Source organism: Lolium rigidum, chromosome 1 (assembly GCF_022539505.1).
Source record: "Lolium rigidum isolate FL_2022 chromosome 1, APGP_CSIRO_Lrig_0.1, whole genome shotgun sequence".
Classification (NCBI taxonomy): Eukaryota; Viridiplantae; Streptophyta; class Magnoliopsida; order Poales; family Poaceae; genus Lolium; species Lolium rigidum.
The window spans coordinates 202,763,261-202,783,729 of record NC_061508.1 but is presented as its reverse complement, the minus strand read 5'-3'; the positions used below and the strand labels follow the sequence as shown (position 1 = coordinate 202,783,729).

General features: G+C 44.6%; 1 protein-coding gene and 1 long non-coding RNA gene across 9 annotated transcripts; both read left to right on the top strand.

Moving 5' to 3' along the window:
* The first annotated feature begins 11,645 nt into the window (after nt 1-11,645).
* On the top strand, nt 11,646-17,632 carry LOC124688256. 7 transcript variants are annotated; one of them, XR_006998469.1, is made up of 4 exons: nt 11,646-11,814; nt 11,883-12,801; nt 16,887-17,386; nt 17,560-17,632. XR_006998469.1 is itself a non-coding variant. In XM_047221968.1 (4 exons), exons 2-4 carry the CDS (start codon nt 12,281-12,283, stop codon nt 17,019-17,021), a joined length of 387 nt encoding a protein of 128 aa, XP_047077924.1. In that variant the 5' UTR covers nt 11,646-11,814; nt 11,883-12,280; the 3' UTR covers nt 17,022-17,551. The 7 variants fall into 7 exon arrangements, 2 of the variants coding, with proteins under 2 accessions (XP_047077924.1, XP_047077916.1); XR_006998479.1 differs by lacking the exon at nt 17,560-17,632 and having other exon boundaries at nt 11,883-12,555; nt 12,684-12,801; nt 16,887-17,551; XR_006998476.1 differs by lacking the exon at nt 17,560-17,632 and having other exon boundaries at nt 11,883-12,555; nt 12,681-12,801; nt 16,887-17,551.
* A 15-nt stretch (nt 17,633-17,647) lies between these two features.
* LOC124688245 lies at nt 17,648-19,139 on the top strand. Of its 2 annotated transcripts, none has more exons than XR_006998463.1 (3): nt 17,648-17,666; nt 17,794-17,873; nt 17,959-19,139. It is a non-coding gene; the product is annotated as an uncharacterized LOC124688245 (long non-coding RNA). The 2 variants fall into 2 exon arrangements; XR_006998467.1 differs by having other exon boundaries at nt 17,648-17,873; nt 17,959-18,002; nt 18,793-19,139.
* The last annotated feature ends 1,330 nt before the right edge of the window (nt 19,140-20,469 follow it).

The following is a 20,469-nucleotide window of genomic DNA, read 5'->3' as shown; positions in this document are numbered from 1 at the left end:
ATCACTCCCCCAAAATGGGATGTTCCATTAATCACTTCAAAGAGAGCCAAATAAGATATCATCAAGATGCATTAGGCTCAAAACAATACACAAGTATATGGTGAGTCAAACAAACATACTTGAACACACAAGATAAGCAAGTAAGACACAACACATACATACGCATATTTGGTACAAAACCAAACATGCAAAGGGACAAGTAACTTACAATAAGCATGAAGAGTTGAAGTATAAGTTACCGCAAGGAGGAACATTGGATTATGAGATATAGATGATAATCCATACGACTTGGCTTGGTCAAAATATAATATATGAAGATACCTTAATTCTTCATGAAGTAGCCAAGTCTCCAATGACCTCCACATGCACCTATTGATCAAGTTTGAGATTGTTGGTCCCCAACAAAGTTGGGTCCTAAGAGATTAGTCACAATAGGCTTGGCAACCCAAATGGTTCTTTTCTTGAAACCACTTTGAGTTCCAACAAACTTGGCAAACACATTGCCATCCTTATCCTTCCCTAGAGAATAATCATTATCAACAATTATAGGGTTAGATAAGGTACCACCTAAGCAAGAAGAAGCAAAGTGCCCCTTCTCACGACATAAGTAGCAAGTGTTCCCCTTTCTCTTCTTTATTGATTTCTTCTCTTGGGGAACAATATCTTGATTCTTCTTGGGAAGTGCCCTATCTTCAACTTGAGGTCGAGCATGAGCTTGACCTTGACCTTGTGGCCGTTTCCCTTGTTGTTTCTCACTCAAGTGCTTCTTCTTCTTCAATGGGCATGATCTAACATGATGCCCTTCAACCTTGCACTTGAAGCAAACTAACTTGGCCGGATCCTTGACTTTGTCTTGGCCCTTCTTCTTGTTGCTCTTGCTCTTGGACTTGTTCTTGTTATTGGAGTTGAATCCAAGTCCACTCTTGTCATTGGGGGATTGTTGCACACTTAGCATCTTGTCAAGTGCGGATTTCCCTTCATGACGCTTTTCCAAGTCTTTCTTTAAAGAAAGGACTTGGGCCTCGAGCTCTTTGATTTCCTCTACATGGTTAGTAGAAATACAAGTACTAGAGGAAGTAGAAGCTTCATTGTTAGAGCAACAAGGCAAAGTGAGTAATCCAACACAAGGTGTATCACTAGTTTGACTAGATGGATTACAAGGACTAGCACATGGCAATATAACATTTGTAGTAGAGATTGTGCTAACATCCATATGAGGCTCACAAGATGTTACCTTAGTGATACTTGCCTCATGAGCTAACTTTAGCCCATCATAGGAAATTAGAAGATCATCATGAGAGCTTGAGAGCTTTTTATGACTTTCTTCCAATTCCCTATAATTGCTAGTTAGCAACTCAAGTTGAGCCCTTAGCTCAACATTCTCCTTTAAGGTCGATGCTTCACAAGAATTAGAGTTAGTAGCACAAGCATCAACAATAGTTTTCTCATTTTCATGCATATAGGATTCAATTTTTTGTGTAAGCATGAAATTAGCATGCTTCTCATCTTTTAGCTCATGCTTGAGGAGAGTGAATCTCATTTCCCCATTTTCAACATGGGACTCCAACTCCACTATGGTTTCCCTATATTTATTCAAGGTATCCATAGAGTGTTCGAGATAAGCACGAGCTTCTTTATTACCACGAAGAGAAGCATATACCATTCCCATATCATGCACCAAGATATTATGTTCTTCATCATTATCATCATCATCACTCTCATCATTAGAGGATGTGTTAGGAGTCAAAGTAGGAGATACCTTTGGTCCATTTGCCATAAGGCACATGTGCATACCGGAGGATGAAGATGAAGATATTCTTGAATCCTCATTTGAAATCATGTCTTGATCCATAGAGTATTCGGTTTCCTCTACAATGTTAGTCAACAAGCAACTAGAGGAAATAGAAACATTTTGATTATGGAAGCAAGACAAGGCAAGCATATCCTCATGAGATCTATGTAAGCAATTTACACATGATATGCAAGGACTATCAACACAAGCATGTAGATTATTTTCAATGCAAGATGTGTTTAAGTCCAAAGAGGAAACATTGCAATGAGATAAAGATGAAGAGTCATCACTATTGAGCACAATATCAACATTGCAATTTCCCTCACCACTCACCATATCATTACCTTGTGTCTTGCAACACGTTGGTGAAGTGGAAGAAGATGATGACTCATCACGGCCGGAGGTGGAAGCAACTTGGAGCTCTTCATGATGTGAAGAAGAAGAGAGCTCCTCGGAGTTACCACCGACCAAATGAGAAGTGGATCCACCAAACATTTCCTTAAGCTTGATCCACATCTCATGAGACGATTTTCGCTTTATATATATCAAGAACCTACGAAAATCGGGTCTCAAAGAGAATAAAAGCTCATTAGATACTTGAGCTTCAAGATGTAAGTTTTTCTCATCCTCTAAAGATAGATTTTGAGAATCCATCGGAGGAGAAAAACCGACATCTAGAAATTGCTCTATATGTGGACACAAGGTCCGAAGCTTACAAAGCAAGCAATTTCTCCACAAAAGATAATTTGTGCCATTAAAGACAATTGTGTCATTGTGCACTAAATTACTAGCCGACATCTTTACTCTCAAGGCGGTGAAGCCTAAAACAAGGAGAGACCTTGCTCTGATACCAATTGAAAGATCGAGATGTCGCCTAGAGGGGGGGTGAATAGGCGATTACAAACTCTTGCGGATTTGTCTTGTATGAATGCGGAATTAAACTATCGTTTAGTTAACAAGCACAAACCCTAAATATGCTAAGCTCAACTAAGTGTAACAATAGCAACTAGAGCTAAGCAAGATAGGCACAAGATATATGTAGCACAAGTGATAGCAAGATATATGTACTTCAAGCACGATGGCTATCACAAGGAAAGAGAGCTCGGGTATAGAAATAACCGAGGCACGCGGAGACGAGGATGTATTCCCGTGTTCCCTTGCTTTGCAACAAGGTACGTCACGTTTGGAGGAGTGGAGGTCCCACGAAGGATTCCCCGCGCCACGAAGGCTCACCCTATTCTCCGAACCACACCCACGAAGGATAATGGCCCTTTCCTTATGGTTAGCTTTTCCTCCGCTCCGGAGATGGCAAGCTCCACAACCACTTCACAAGCTCCACGAAGGAGAAGCCCGGGCCTCTTCACAATCTTCTTGAAGAGATCACCGGAGCACCAATCACCAAGCCAACTAGGAGGTCACCCTCCAAGAGTAACAAGCTCACGGTATCTCACTCGAACAAATCGTGGTGGAGAGCTCAACACTATGCAATGATGCAAAGCAAGAACACCGGAGGTGTTCAAGTCCTTCACACTCAAATCCCACCAAAGCAACGAATGCTAGGATGAGATTGGAGAGGAAGAACAAGGGGAAAGTCAACCAAAGACTCCAAGATCTAGATCCCAAGAGATTCCCTCACTTAGAGAAGAAACGGTTTGGTGGAAGTGTAGATCTAGATCCCTCTCTCAAATCCTCAAATATGAGCAAGAATGGTTGGAGGATTCAAGGGGAGAGCAAGTTCTTCAAATAGTAGCAATGGAGGAGAGAGAATGGGAAGAACTGGTTGCTCAAGGTGGAAGAAGGGCTATTTATAGCAAAGGGAGAAATAGAGCTGTTGGGGAAAAAGACAGGAAATAAACAAAGGAAAACGGGCTGAAAAAACGCTCTAAAAAGATGCCCAGCCGGTTGCCAGGCCGGCTGACCGGCCTGGGCACTGAGGAGCCCGGTCGGCGGCCCGGTCCGACCGGCCCAGCAACCGGACTGGGCAGCGGCCGCGCTGGGCGGCGGATAAGGCCTGAGGCCGTGTGGGGCGAGCGGCCCAGCAGGGGCTTCGGCCCAGCAGGGGCAGCGGCGCGCGGGCGGGCAGGCAGCCGCGGCGCGCGGGCGGGCAGGCGGCCCATTACCGCGCGGGCGGCGCGGAGGCTGCGGAGGCCGAGTGGGCCGGTGGGGCGGAGGCGGCCCAGGTGTGGTATCCGGTCGGACCGGGGGGCGCGCCGGGCGGGCCGGTCGGCCACCGGGCCTCCGACCGGTCACGGGCCCAATGGCCCTGGACACAGGCCGGATGGCACCGGTGCCAAGTCCGGTCCCGGACCGGGTGGGCCGGTTGCCGGTCCGGTCAGACCGGCCGGTCGGCTGGCCCCTCCTTTTCCTTTTTTTTTTTCTTTTATTCTTTTCTCCTTTTCCTTTTTCTTTAATAACTATTGCTCCCGAACTCCGAATCGCATGAAACCAATTTTGTTTGGAAGATAACAACAAATGCTATCTTATAGAAAGTGAAAACCCAAGAATCTGTAGGAGGGGATTTTATCATGAATATAAAAGGTAGAACCTTATATCATGAATAACCGGTAAAATCACCCAACCTCGAAAACGCAATAGAAGATGCATGTGAACTCCGTTTTCGATGAACTTGGGCTTGTTGTAAAGCTAGCAACAAGCTCAAGAACCTCACACCAAGAAATACCAAGAAGCAATAAGAATATGCAACGCATGCAAGGATTGAGCTCCCTAAGACGATGTGATCAAGTTACCCAACCGGAAGCCCCTCTTGATAGTGCGGCTATCTATCCTATAATCCGGTCTCCCATCAACCACCTCGAGACCGGTAAAAGGAAAACCTATCAAGGTCATACCTTTGCCTTGCGCATCCCATCACTTGTTCATTGTCGCTTCGTGTATACTCACAAATGCTCCCCCATACACAATGATGGGAAAGCTTCATTGATGCACATCTTCACATGTCCACTATCACCAAATGGACGGCAAGCTTCAAGCATGTGATCCGCTCAAGATGCTCATCTTGAACTTGCCCAACTCAACCTTGTATCTTCTCATACTCACATAAGATAGAGCATGGCAAATATTGAGTTCCACATAAGAACTCCATCTTCATTTCTTCTTCTTGATCATATCTCATATATATCTTCATACCGATGATCTTGATGCCAAATCACAAGGTATATATATTTATCTTCATGGCATCCATACTTGAATCCAACACATGGAGAGCAAGTAGATCCTATGGAATATTCCTTCATATAAACTCAATGAAAACATTAGTCCATAGGGGTTGTCATTAATTACCAAAACCACACATAGGGGCAATGTACCCTTACAATACCTAATAAGCAGAATGGATTGTTTGCATGATAGGCACCTGAGCCATGCAATACTATCTCATACAGTGGTATTTCAGGCCACATGCGCATCAAAAACGGGTATTTTTTTTTATCAAAGCCTTTCTCATTTAGAAGCCCTAACTTGTATGTATATCAGTTTCATAAAAAAGATAAATTGTATCTATTTTTTCAGTAATATAGTTCTTATCTGTGTTTGATATGAAAACATGGCCTGAGAAATAGGAATGTAAATTAAGTTCAGAACATTCAGAATTCAGTTTCATACCTTGCTCGGCGCTGTCTCCGATGTCATAGAAGCTTCCCGCTATCAGCGCCACGGATGGATTTGGGGTTCGGAAAAAAGGAACATGGTTCGATAAACAAACTGCATAATTCAAACATTTGATTCGCACCAGGGATTGTTCATACAAAACACGAAGATCAACAGCGGAGCCTCCGCTTCTCTACGTCAATGGGACCGCCGTGGCTAACAAAAGTAGTAAACGCTCACCCTCCCGGAGCTACGTACCGCGGCAGCGGAGCCGGCAGCCTAGTCGCTGTCGAGCTCGATGTAGCACTCGTCCTGCGCCACCTGCTCGCGGCGCCACTACTGCTCCTTGCTGGCGTCACGCGCGGACTTCTCCTTGACGAGCTTGGTCACCGTGCCGAGGGCCGCCTCGGGGACGAAGTCGCCCGGCTTGAGCGCGGGTGCCTCCATCTCCAGCCTCGCCGCGATTGCGGCGATGTCCTCGTCTGCCGCGTAGTCACCGGGGTTGAACCGCGGTTGTGGGGGCGGCCCGCTCGAGCTCGAGCCCTCGGAGAAGGTGAGGCGGCGCGAGGCCGGGGCGCTGGAGGTCGCGCGGCACGGCGCGCTGGAGCTCGACGCCTCCATGTCGTGGGAGCTGGAGCGGCGCGGCGGCGGAGCCCGTGACCTCGACGCCTCGAGGTCGCGATGGTACTGCGACTTGCTCGACGCTAAGGCGCGCGGCGGCCTGAGCCCCTGGTGCAGCCACCGGTAAGAGCCGCAGATGCGAGTGGCGTCGGAGGTCCGCCGCTGCCGCTCGATCTCCGTGGCGGTGAGCTTGCGCTCGCCGGTGGAGCCACCGCCGCCCACCCTCCCTCCCCCGCGACCTCCCCCACCCAGCCTCCCTCCCCCGCGACCTCCCCGACCTCCGCCGGACACCATGCCGCCTGGATTTGTCGCCGGCACGCGCTGATTTGTCGTCGGAGCGGATGGATTGCTCGTCGGTGGGAGGCGGAGATGCGGAGGAGCGGATGGGGTTTTCCCCCCATCCGCCTCGCCGAGCGCTATATATGCGGGTGTTTTGGCGATTTGGGCTGCGGCCTGGATCCATTATCCGGGCTAGACCACCGATGCGGGGTCTGGTCTGGCCCAAAAAACCGCCGTAACCCGCATATCGGCCCGCTGCCGCGTTTGCTGCTTGAGATGCTCTTACCTTTCTCTGGAATTGTGGCATCGTCCTAATAACATTCAAACCACAAATTCCAAGTGAAGTTCTTGGGATTGCTGAAACTTTGAATGATTAATGTATGTTAGGTCACATCACACAGTAACCATACCATGTATGCTTGGATAGGAAACAATTTAATGCCTAGGTAAACAATTCTAGAGAAAAAATCGAAGGACAATCAAGGGGAAAACAAATCAAGTTCTTTGTTGCTATAAATTGTACCATTTTTATGGAACTGCATTTTCGAATATTACTTTTTAGATCAGCCACCATAGTGCAATGCAACACTCACAATTCTTTGTTTAAATACTGCACCCAAATTTCAGTAACAAAAAGCAATAATTGTTAACATGTGAGCATCGATCATTAGGCAAGAAACCCAGTTAACAAATATCTATTTCAACTCATATTTATCTCAATCACTCATGTTTATTTCAGAACCCAGATAACAAATATCTATTTCATTAGACAAGCAACCCGGTTAATTCATTGTTCACTGCTATAACTGTAGGGTCGTAGTTGGATGGTTTGCCAATCTATAGTAACATTTAAAAATGAAATAGGACCAAACAATGTACTGTGTTACTCGCTACCACTGCTCAACTCTCGGCTCCAACTCTGAAACCTCACATCCCTGAAGAAAGCAAACCAAGATATCAACCAAAACTCCAAATGGCATAAGCCCAAATGCATAATGTCCACAAATAACTCTGATGCCAAAGCAAGAAAACACAGTAGCTATATTGCCTGATCTGTAACAAAGGAAGTAAGCTTGCCAGGAAATTTAAAAACATACTAATGCCAAAGAAAAATCAGACTATGACAGTGTGCCACGAATTTTCAAAGAAAGAGAAAGACGAGGATGAAATGAGGGAGGGGATTGTACCGACATGAAGGAAGTGGAGGTGGCCCTCGAGGTCCTCGAGTGTGGGGCGGATGGCGTGCAGACCCCGCGCATCCACCATGGCCGATGCCGCCGCAAGGTCGGGGCAACCTCCGGGCCACCGTCCCTTGACAACCATGTGCCCGTTGGGGGCGCGGCAGCCGCAGCCTGGCACAGGCGGAGAGGGAGAGGATGGTGTGGCAGTATTGCTGTTTCTTTTTCATGTGTCCATGCCATCTACAGTTTTAACTCTGAAAGAATAAATAAGTGTTAAAGGGAAAATACTACTACCAAGCAAAATGATGAATAGTCAATAAAAGTTCAGGAATCATAGAAGCTATTGTTGCTGCTAGAAAGGAAGAATGAAAACTGGTACCTGTATCAGCTACCAGTGACCAGAAAGGGAATATAAAGACAAAATCTATAGCAGGATAAATCTTCATTGCTGAAACTAAACAGATATGGCAAACGGTAATGGAAAATTGGAAGCTACATGGCCTTCAAACATGCTTTCTGCTAGCCTTGATTACTACCATCCACAGATTTTCAATGATTCCTGAAACCTTGCTGGGAAAAAATCAGGAACACTGCCAGGAGAAGTACTCACGCCCAATCTCCGTGCTCGTTACAAAAATCACATCATAAGAATAGGAAAATCACATTAATTCCCTGCAAGGAATCAAAGAAGACCCTCAAGTTACTACATCTGGGTATGATTGAGGAGCCAAATAATTGAAAGAAAAATAGCCAAATCTCATGGATTAGGGGCGGTAAAGAAAATAAAGGGGTTCACTCTAGACGGAAAGACTCTGTATCTCACCGTGATTGTGTTATTTAGAAGAAACATCAAGACCAAACTTTCTCAGAATGTTGCCAATAGAATTCATGACAAAAAGGAAGAGCACTATGTGCAATCCTTGAGAATTCTTGCAAGCGAACAGATCCCAGAGAAGTTTGGAGATTATCATGTCATACTACAGTATGCAAACTTTATCAGTTGTCCACAAACTATTTTGTATGCTTTGTCTAAATAACTGGGAGATATTTTACACCTCAACTGGTAGGAAGTTAGATGTATTCTGATTTTTCCTTGAAGATGAACTTGAACTAACTGCTACCTTCTCATCTGACCCACTTTCTCAAGGGTAATCTTTTATTTACTTCCTACACTGTAATTTGATGTTTGATGCAGAATAACTTAATTGCATATACGAATATGTGTGCGTAATAACTCCATTTCATATCTAATATGATACCTAGGATCAAGCATATAAACTGGACACGATGAAGTAGAATGCATAAATAAGCATCTTTTCCGATTTAAATTATTACCTAGGATCGCAAGTGTTGCTCCTTTGACAACTTCTTCAAAAGAAGCTTAGCTTGCTGCTTGTAGAACTCAGAATCCTTCTGATCCCACCCGTTATTCAGCCCTTCTACCGGTGGAAGGACATCAGTGACGCGCACTATCATTGCAAGCTTCACGATTTTGCGAAGAACGCCAGAAACTACTATAGACTATATACTTGATAGTAAATAAAGACACCTGCATGTTGAACAGGGAATAAGTGTTTCAGAAGTAGTCTAGCTTCAACTTATTGATTGATGCCTTAAGCACAACATATATAAAAAGTTCTAGCTAGTTAAAAAAACAAGTGTAGCCAACAACAGGCCTGATGTCATACCTTTTCATATCTCTTGAAAGTCATTTAAGCCATTTAGGCCTGATGTCATACCTTTTCATACCAGATATATGTTTCCCCATGGAAACCAGAAAATCATGTACTTTCTATTTTAAAAAGGAGAATAAAGCACTCTAAAATTTTAGTAAGGTCAAAATGTCCAAACAAAGAAACCTTCTCAAAGGAGAGAGAATAAAGCACTCTAAACAAAGACACCCTGAAGAAATAAATCAGTATGCGTCTTTCCTTTCTGTAAGAATGGATCCGCTCTAGCACCATGCTGTTATAAAGCATCAAGGACAACTTCAATGCATTTTTGGATTGAGTCAGTTCATGGCAATATCCAGAGTACAGGTAAAACCTCATGAGGGAGCACAGTTATAAAATACAATGATGCAATTGTTTCACTTTGATCCACCTTCTAGGAGAAGGCATTGCACACTTGTCCCATGTAAAAGGATGATATGATGCAACATAGAAACCACAGATACATCCTTAACCAACACTTGTGGGCAAAATTTTGTCAATGATTCCTCACCTTACATAATGCTGAAACACATGGTTGCAACGGTGTTATAGTATCTCAACAATGATGGGAAATAAAATCGCCAGAGTGTACTCTTAAGAAGGGAAAAGAGAAATCAGTATCAAATCATGAAGAAATACTACCAGTCAAAGATAAATACCTGAGGAAGATATATCGGTACAGACCATGCCTATGGAAAGTATTGACCAAAGTAAGTAGATTATAGCTGCAGAAACCAGAAGTGAAATGTTGAAGCCAATACACCTATTCCAAGACATTCTTATGCATTTGAATCAGGAAAGATGATCCTACCAAATGTGACAAGTGATGCAAAACAGGGGTCAAGCATGTTGATAGAAGAAAACCAACATGCAAATATAGAATTATAAGACATTTGAAGCTTGTAAAATATAATATTTGATGTTTATGATGAATTATTTACCCATCAATATGATGAACATCTTCCCAGAGCTGAGGATGACTATCCTTCTCACTACATATATGCACACTCACAAAAGTGCAAGAAACAATACAGAGTACCTGCATGCTAGGAGTGCCATACTTTCTGAATATATAGTGTGTACATGAGTGATTAGCTACAGAAGAGAACAAGTCATAAAACTTAAAATTCAAATACAACGTACCTCCATGCCAGGAGTGCCATTTTATGCTAGGACAGATATAATTTCATAATCTGAATAAGCTGATGAACCATTTACTTCACCTGCAGTGAAGTTGATATTACTTTCCATTATATTTTCTCTAATTTTCTCTAACAATTCAGAGAATGTCCTTTTGCAAGGAAACAAAGAACAAAAGGAAAAGTATTGTTAAGGAAGATAATCATAAAGCTCGCATGGTATCACCGTATCATTTCGTCAATTGCCGTCGTGGGTGTTCAGAGCGAATAAGTAACTATTTCTAAGTCGACAATAAGAACCCTTTGATCCGAAAATTAATATGAAAAGTTCTTAATTGACTGGTTGTAAGTACTGGATCACAACCATTTCTATGTGAATCGACAAAAATTTTAAGGTATGTGCAGAAGATTTTATCCTGCAATCTAGAAGAGATCGAAGTACCAGGGCAGTAGGGATGTGACGCCTATTCAATTGTTAGGGATGTGACGCCTACAGGTCATGTATTTAAGAAGTACGATTCCAATTCGTAATCTCTCGCGGAATAATTATATGCCAATCAGGACGAGGATGGAGGATATTACCTGTAGAGAATGTTCGACCATCGCGTCCTCCGCATCTTCATCCGCCCCAGGGATGCCCAGTGTGACCCGGGAGGCGTGACCGCTTGGGATCTCGCTGGCCGCGGACACCAGCGAGGCCGCCGCGGCAGCCTCAGCGGCGGGGGCGTCGCAAAACCAAAGCTACGCTGCGGAAGTGTCCCGCAGCTGCAGCGCCCCCAGAAGATCAAGAGATGAATTCGGATCTGGGCGTCCATGCCTCAAGCCACGCCTCCATGTTCGTGATCTAGGGAGTACAAAACCTGCGGTGGGGGACGGGGAGAATGGAATGGGAGGCGATGACATGCAGATCAATGCGGTGGAGGCCAGATCTGTGAAGTGGAGCCGGTGACGACCAGATCCGGCGGCCGGTGCGAGGAGGCGAGGTTGGAGGGGCATTGTTGAGGGGCAGCAGGAGAATAGGCGAGATGCGGGAGGAGACCTTGTTTCCGTTCCGGGTGGGGCCAGAGGAAAGGGCGCGACGTGCGGAGGTGGGAGCGACGACGAAAGTTTTTGACGTATTGCGGTTTGGCAGAATAAGGAATATGTTCCTCCTTTTTAAGTAGTGTAGATACTAGTCTCTACTATCTCTATCTCTACTACTTAAAAAGACTAAAGTGGTTCCTTATTCTGCCTTCCCAATACGTTTCGTCGTTGCTTCGTCGTTCCTTTGGTTGTCGCGCTTCCTCGTCCGTCGTCCACATGGGCCAGGCCCAACTCACGACCCCTTCCAAGTGAAGACCTTCCGTCGCCCACCGCCGCCGCCTCCTACCGCACACACCTCGCCGGCGATGGCCATCGGCTCCGTTGGATTCCCAACGTTCCCTGTATCCACCATGCACCCGCTGTCCGCGTCTGCGTAGGCCCTAGCTCTGGTTCAATTTCAGGTAGGATGGTTTGGTCTGGTCTGGTTGCTGGGGTGGGACGGAGGCCTGATTTTGATCCCTCTCTGCAGCATCCAGATCCGACGCCATGGAGGACGACGCCACCTCTGTCCATCACCCAACCACCACATCGGATAGAGGGTGAGGAGTTCGAGGACGAGGCGACGAGGATTTGCGCCGGCGACCTAGGCCACGAGGACCGCGACCCCCCCACTTCTACCATCCTCCCAGCAGTAGGTCGCAACAATGCTCCTCACGGCGCGGCCAACCAGCCCATCGATGTTGTCTCGAACATCCGCTGGTACGCTGTGCCCCTATCCGTCCGCATCGCCACCGACGAGGAGGATTGTTGCGACCTGAGCCTAATCCACCTGGTTCGGCCGTCAATCTCTACTTCCTGTTGGTCCTCCTCCTCCCCCGCCTGTTGCACCCTGTGGGACCCGATGTGGATGATGTCCGCCACCATGTCATGCTCGGCTGCCTCAGTCGGAGACTAAGAAAGCTACGGTGGCCCTCCACTTTTCCTCCGGCAACCATGCACTGTGATGATGTTCTGTTCCACCTCGCCTCCCCTGCCATGTGGACTGCCTCCTTGATTCCCAGGTACTGCCCCATCTGCTCTCTTTCCATAGTTATGTGGTAATATGTTTGTAGTTTAGTTGATGATTGATGCGCATAGAAGGGTAAGAGGAGTCAAGGAGAAAATGAAGTCATTGCATAGAGCTTCATAACGATTTCCAACTGGTCTGTTGCATCTTCTCTGCAGTTTCCGATGTTTCATGTCTGAATAGCCTATGATTTCTATAGCTGTTTATTGCTGATTTCTTTACTGATTTAAGCTAACAATTCTCATGATATTTGTGATTCAGCAGGACCTATCTTTTCCACATACTTTCTATGTTTCATGAGATTTGGCGATTCAGTTATAAGCCTGGTACTTTGAAAAATGCACAGAACAGCCATGGTGATGTGCCATTTTGGTTTATTGAGGTGCTCAACAAACTTCAGTTGCGTTTATAGAATTTCTGTATGCACTGTTTTCTTCTCCTTTAGTTGTAGCTCCTTCTTAGCCTACTGTACGATCTACTCTAGGTGTGCTTCTATTTTCCACTGGCCTTTTTAGTTTGAGCTGGTACATGTTGTTCTTGTGGTTGGTCGTTTGCTCTTTGCGATCTGTGCGTGCTTCAGGTGTGGAGCCTTCACTTGATATAGCTAGAGATAGAAACTTTCTCCTGCGAGTTCTGAATCAGTATTTCCATAATTCCATCTGTATGTGGTGCCAAAGATACCCATTTTGTTTAACTTGATGTTAGTTTCACGTGCAGATGGTACCAAAAATTACACTACAGTTTATCAATGTCGGTTTTTATGAGACATGACATTTTATATCAGTACTCAACATGATGTCAAGACCTGTAGCATTATTTGTTAGTGTCGTGTGCTTTACATTTTTATCTTCCATGTTGGGTCTGATGAATTGATTCCAAGGCCATCAGGCTAGGTATGCATGGCCTGAGAGGCCGAGGTACTACGTAGGTTAACTAAATTATATTGCAATGTGCATAGATTGCATTAGTAGCATCAACTTTAATAAAATTGTTTCTACGTATGGTATCATAGATATCATATTTGGTTGCTTCCTTCTCCCGAGTTAGATGGAGGCTAGGATTTTAGTTGACGATGGATAATACATGAAATTTGATGGATAAATAGTTCTCCCACTTGTGTTGTTAAAAGAACATCCCCATTTATAACAAACAAAAGGCTAAATAGTAGATTGCAACTCATTTTATTTACTTATTCATTTTCCTTGACCTGTGTTCTGAAACATGTTCGTACATTTTTCTGAAACCTATTCAATGAAATGTGTAGGCTGAGTTATGCACTTTCTCCATGGTCACGTACGAATCAGTTTATTAGAGTGATGCCATCAAGTATCATATCCCGCCACCAAGCATATAGTTATCCAGACCAGCTGTAGATACTAAGCCACCCTCCACCACCACGTACATGCACTCCATCATAATAATCTCTATCTATCATTACAGGACGATCGATAAGTCAAGATTCACAGGGTACGCCGCTTCGCTTGCTCATGGGGGTCCTTAGTTGGATCCGTCGCATGCTTTCACTTTCTTCTATCATAGTGAAGATCCTTTATTTTCAACGGGACCTGGCGCATAACCTAAAGTCGGTTTGATATGATGGGAGGAAGGCAGCTTATGTGAAAACTGCCTTTATGGTTTACAGTTCAAATAGATCAGGTGCCTATGTTGTTGATACACCGAAAGATACTAACGCTATGCTCCAATGCGGGATGAGGGCCAACGATTGTGATGAGTGGGGACCTTAGAGCTTAAAACCTACATACAGTGACCCTTATGGGTAGCGCCCTGGGCTGGCTATGTACGAGACATCAAACCGTTTCCCGGGTCCAAAGTTTCCATTTCCGAGCTTGATAGTCTTCAACTGAAAAAAAGTAGGGCGGAGAACTAGTAAGAATTGTGCCTGCCATTCAATTCGTGACGTGGATGATCCGCCGACGGAATCGATTAGGTGAAACGGCTCTGCAAAGTTTGTTTGTTCATAAAGGCTGCATGCAGCCATGCAATTCGTACTGCATGGCGATATTACTCTACCACTCTATAAATGGAGGCTCGATATCTTCAATCAAAGGCTGCATCAGGCTCCTACTATTGATTCAATTCCTTCGACACCTTCCACCAGCATTGCATTGGCTTCATTCTTACCTATGATATTCCCCATAGCTGATTCGATAGCAAGAGGAAAGAGAACAGCATATTCTTTTTAAGAGCCCAAAGGGACCGGAACAGTCTAGTCTCTAGCTGCCTAAGAGCAACCCCTATTTGTCCAATCCAAAGTAAACCTATTGCCCAAGACCATCCCTCAATCCCTACTGTCCTAATTCTGCTCTAGCTCTAGGACAAAGGAAAGGGGAAGACTTCCTCTAATAAAGGAGGAAAGGATATATTAAAATTAAACCAAAAGCCAACCAAAGAACCGGAACCGATACAGTCGACGGTCAAGGTCCCAAGACCGAGACCGAGACAGTCATTAAAGCAGTCAGAGTCGAACCGAAAGGAGAGGCACCAACCATTAACCAGATAAAACCGTATTCAATATCAATAGCAGCGGATATTGCGATAATCCCCATAGCTGCTGATTATGCGACAGCTGATATTGCGATAACCGATTCTTTCTAACTAAGAGTAGAGTCTTACACTTAACTTTCTAAGAGGGCATTCGATGCATCAATCCCCTTCCGCCTTGACTATTGGGTGGGATACCATTAAGTCATGGCATCTGTCAGTTCCTTGTCTTCATCCCATCGAGAAAGACTAATGCAAAAGGTGAATGGAATTCCGGATCTTTCTTCGTGCACGAAATCGAGAAAAGTGCTCCACGAGCTCTTCTTCCGGGCAGACGGCCACGATCTTATCAGCCCTAGTTTAAGGTGAAAAGTAGTCGAGTTTTCTCTCAATGTCGCCCATAGCTCCATTACCAAAAAGGGTGCTCCATTGGACGGGGTTCCTAATATATAACTCCGCCTGCTGTTGAGGGTTCCGTCGCCGGTTGGTCTGGGGATCAGGAGGTTTGGGTGGAGGGGCAGGGGCGAAGAGCGAGGAGTCAGAAGTTCAATCGGATCGATGTTGGGCGGTTTTGTTTTTGGAAAGAGCTCGAAGCACAAGAGTGATAATTTCAAAGCGGTTGCTAGAAAAATGGGATAACCAAATTGGACCCGAACTTACTTAGAATTGGCGCTTCGTAGACTTCCTTCTTCCTTCCAATAGCGGGTCTCAGCCAGAACTGATTGTGCCCCTCAATCTTCTGTTTTCATATAGCTTCACCGAACTTCCATACACCGATTGATTGTACGCTTGCTGTTCTCAACTGGGCCTCTGAATCTCCTCTGGTTTCACCTTTGCGAGTCGAAGTAATTTCCGGTGGGTCCCCCTTTGGATTACCGTTCTCCCCGGTCTGCGAAAGTAAGTCTTGTATTCTTGGTTATTACCTTTGTCTAGCCCTTTCTCAAGTCTAACTTTCTTTTTGCGTATGGAAACTTGAAAAAGCACGGAAGCGAGCCACTAAGCTGTTGGGACCTTACCACTCCCAAAGAACATGACAAGTACTGTGAAGTGATTGTCTTGAGCAAGTCTCATTATATTGTTGCTGATTGCTTTGGACCTCCAAGGTATGACCCTGTACCTGGCGGAGCTTCTACCAACAAGAAAGATAACAAGAATGCTGCTTCATCTGTCGTGCCCCCCCCTCAGAACAAGCCTGTGAAGAAGAGGAAAGTGATCAGTTTGTCCGTGTCAGAGTCTGCTGAGGCTTCCTGCCCTAAGTCTTCTCAACCAAGAAAGAAAGTTCTCAGGCCCGTTGGAAATGCTAAGCGAGGGGAAGGGCCCAATCTCTCTGATGCAGTTGTGGGCAGCAAAGGTTCCATTCCGTGTGACTCGCAGAAGAGGCCGAGGCTTGGTACAGTACAATTGATCAGCTTCTTGCTGGATCTGTCCCGTTGGAGTCCTCCCCTAACAACTGGGCCGCCTGAGCTTCAGTGTTTGAATATTATTGTAGACTAAAGTCGTGCACAGGATGATATTTTAGCGGCCGGTTGTGTCAAGTTTTGCGGATGAAGTTGTGGCAGTTGTTGCGGAGCTCCGACTGCGGAAAGGACTCCAGTGATTGAAAGATCTTCCGCTTCTGAGGAAATGGTTCCTTCCTTCTGAGGAGTCATCTAGTGAGAGTTCTTCGTCTTCTTTGTCCTCATCCTCCTCGTCTGGCAATGGCTCTGAGGGAAGTCCTATGAGTGAAGATGAGGAAGTTGATGTGGGCAGAAAACTGAAGCAAGGTTCAAGAAGTGAAAACCTAAACTATAGCCGGTTGACTCGTGCTTCGTAGAGGTAAGGCGAGACTGCGAATCAGTTTATTAGAGTGATGTGTCACCAACTTTTAGTGATATTTTGCAATGAGCTTATTAAAATTAGTTTATTTTTTGTTTGTAGCAAATAGAACTTCTGCTTTGTTCCAGCTAAACTGTTTGCCTGTTGCAGAATTTCATGCAGTGGATGGCATGTCACCACGTTCTTCTCTCCTGGACCCTTTGTCCTTGGGCTGCAAGCTCCTGCGACACGGATGTCGCCTTCAGGCTTCACAGGAAGCACAACAAAAGGAAAGATGGTTTTTAGAAAAACAGGGGGGCCAAATTTCCCCCAGCCCCATTTTATTGGAAATGAAGCCAGGGTAAAACAGTGTACCATGCGAGTAAGTTCAGAATGTAAACTCCTAGCTAATTAACTACACTACTTATTACAACTTCTACCCAGGATTACCCAACATTCCAGATGGTTTCGATTTGATTATTTCATCAACCACTTAAACAAGATGTGTGGAGATGTCACCAAGGTCATCTTCTCTGCACACCCTGAGCAGCACCAACACGTCAAGTATGCCTAGACAAAGGGCAGTCGCACTGGTTGGGTGCAGATTTTACAAGTGTCTGGGATTCTTGCTCTTCTCACAGGTTGTACGCCATGCAGCTTGTGGAATAGTGGTTAGTGAACCCTGCCTACTTTTTTCTAATGCACCGTAGGATTGTACATAGCCAGAGCTAATTACTATTACATATATGTGATGTGTTTATGTTCGTATCCTACACTTATGAGGGTTTTTTCAATTATTTCTTTTTTCAGCGAGTGGTTTGACATAAATAATTTCTTTTTTCAGTCAAGTCTCATAGTAGTGCTACTCCATATATGAAAACTTCAGTCTCCTAATCGCACATACCATACTGTCCGATGCGTTTCATGGTCTCTGTGAGTTTTCTATAGAAGGTTTCTGGATTTTCTTATTGGGCAAGATTCTATGAACATCTATATACCAACTGTTAATAAGTCTTAATGTTACCACCCCCTTGATTTGCACTCGTTTGTGACATTTGTTCGCTTAATTGATGTACAGGGCATTGAGTTGGAGCACACTGATGCTGCACTTAAATGTTCTATGCACTCAGTCAACTATGCAACTTTCCTTTTTATAAAGTGAGCTTGGCATATATCACTGACATATTCTATGGGTTTGATCACTGGTTTGACTGGATCCAATGATTCTATTTATTTCTTGTAGGTTGGTGGACTGAGTGAAGCAACAGATAGGCACAAGAAGAAGAGGTGCAATACCTTTCATTTGATAGTGGTTTAACTTTTTTCCTCGTGAGGCATGGGAACTTAGAACCTCTAAATTAAATGTGGTCGTTTATGCTTTTGCAACACCTCTCTAATTTCCTATCATGCTAAAAAAATGCTATCTGCCAAAACAGTTAATATTCTTCCTGAAGGCAATCTAATACGAAAGCTGATACACATTGGAAGTAGTAGTCTGAAGGAATCAAAAGTTACTATTGGGCAAGAAAAGGTAGCCAGCGATTTACAAAGGTTCTTGGCATGCCTGAAATTTATGCGGCTACCAAAAGTATAAAGAACAATATAAGCTGCTAGGAATTAGTGGCGGCAATTTTTCTCCTTTTATAGATGGTGTGTCTTGTTCTTCGTTTCTAGGTTCCTAGGATGTTATATGAGCTATTTTGTCCCTTGTAGCATGTCTCCCTCAAAGCCGCTGCTCCCTGAATTGATGAGAATTTTTAAACCATCATGTTGCACGCAATCATATTGTTACTTTAATCTATCAGTGTTCCATGGAAATCAAAATCAGCAGTCTTATGTACAGGAGAAGGAACCTATCACCCTAGGCAAGCTGGGTAAAATATAATCTTCTTGTGCTATTCTCTGTGTTGTTTCCAATGATAATGGTTCAGCTTGACAAACTATATTTGTTACTAGAAATGATTATTACCTACAACATTGGTCTGCATTAGCTGAAATTTATTCGTGCCAGTGAAAGGGTGATTTTTTTTGGTTGACTTAGCTTTTGTGAACTCCTTTTTATTTCTTACATTTCTAGGTGAATATGATGGAAATGCTTTAGAGATAGGTAGCCAATGCAAACTGGAGTATGATGGCGCCTAGCTAGAACACCCAAGCACATTTCATCAACATCAGTGTACGTTTGATGAACTTATATGCTCAAGACCATATAAGCATATCCATATGAGACTGAGTCTGAACTCACAGAAGCTTAGCAACTCTCCTTCTATGCTTAGCAAGTCGCATATTATTACATTGAAGCGGGTACTACCTTCTGTTGCTCTGGGTTTTTTAAAATATTTGCAATGATACTTCCCTCTTTTATGATTCATTCATCCATTTTGATCCAGTGATTAGGTTTTAAGTTGCGTGATGTGGTTGATGTGGATGCAGGATTAAATGAAACTCTCAGGTTGCCAAAAAAAAAGAGAAGGTTCTCCTCCATGTTTGAGAGGTGGATAATGGATCTTCATTAATTTTTAGGTTTACAATTTTCAAACACGACAACATCATCGGAACAGCAATATTTAGTCTTTCTTTATCTCAGCTCAGTTCGATACGGGTATATTTGCAAATTATCTATACCAAAGATAATGGAGTGAGGTGAAGATTAGTAATCAGGACTATGACTTGGACACTTCCTAGGAAATAAAGCTACATGTACAACCTTTATGCGATCCTACAGGTACTATCTTTCAACCATAAGCTGATTCATTACCATGTAAGTATTCGTAGTGATTAATATTTTCTTCAGCCATAAGTGTTGTTTGGACTAATTAATTAGATAAGAAGTATTCCTATACATGTATTTGCAGCATCCATGTTTTGTGAGATAATAATACATCTAAAAGGAGAGATTGTTGATTTGACAGATTATGACGACCCGTAACACAGGTGTGAAAATTACCGCAGAAGCGTAACAAAAATACCTAGAACTTGAAATCACGCAAATGCACAACAATGCTATCTTGTTATTGCCTTCGGTATTATTATATTATATTATATTATGATATCCTTGAATTTTCATAGTGAGTTGTGAAATATATATGTGCATTGAGAAAGAAAATTTGAGAACCCGTGGCAACGCACGGGCATTTATACTAGTCTACACTACTTAAAAAGGAGGAACATGTTCCCTATTCTGCCACTACAACAATCCTTTGGTCGTCCTCGTCGTATTACCTTCCTCGCCTCGCGCAACGGCCCCACTCGTAACCAACCCCGTGACTACCCCGCCCCTCCCGCACCCCAACCATCTACTCCCTCCAGCATCCAGCCGCTTCCTCACCCCACCATCCAGCCATCTCCCCTGCATCCGGCGCTACACAGCCGCCGGATCCGGTTGTCATCACATCCTCCATAGGGCGGATCCGGCATCCAGCGCACGAATCTGGCTGACACCGCCTCTCCCTCGACTGTCCATGGCCTCCACCGCACATCTCGGGTTTATGGAGGCCCGATGCCGTGCCCAGATCGCGGGCAGGAGGAGCAGCACGAAGGCGCAGCTCTGGGCATGGAGATCCCGATCTGAACTCCTTGGGGTCTGGGCATGGATCTCGGCATAGGTGCCTGAGATCGTGCGGATGCATGGCCGCCACCCTCACGCGTGGCCTGGACCACCGAGCGCGGCGACGACGTGCTGGAAGAGCTGTTTGGCCTCCTGCAGATGGTGGACAGCCACGACGGGCGCTGCTTAATCAGCCCGTGCGGGCGG

What these genes read in the sequence shown, in the direction of transcription:
- LOC124688256 (XM_047221960.1), top strand. Translation starts at nt 12,281, where the DNA reads ATGCTCGGCTGCCTCAGTCGGAGACTAAGAAAGCTACGGTGGCCCTCC. An exon ending in ACTGCCTCCTTGATTCCCAG is followed by an intron (nt 12,415 to 12,680) that starts GTACTGCCCCAT and finishes TTTGTGATTCAG; the next exon opens with CAGGACCTATCTTTTCCACA. An exon ending in TGCCATTTTGGTTTATTGAG is followed by an intron (nt 12,802 to 16,886) that starts GTGCTCAACAAA and finishes TGCCTGTTGCAG; the next exon opens with AATTTCATGCAGTGGATGGC.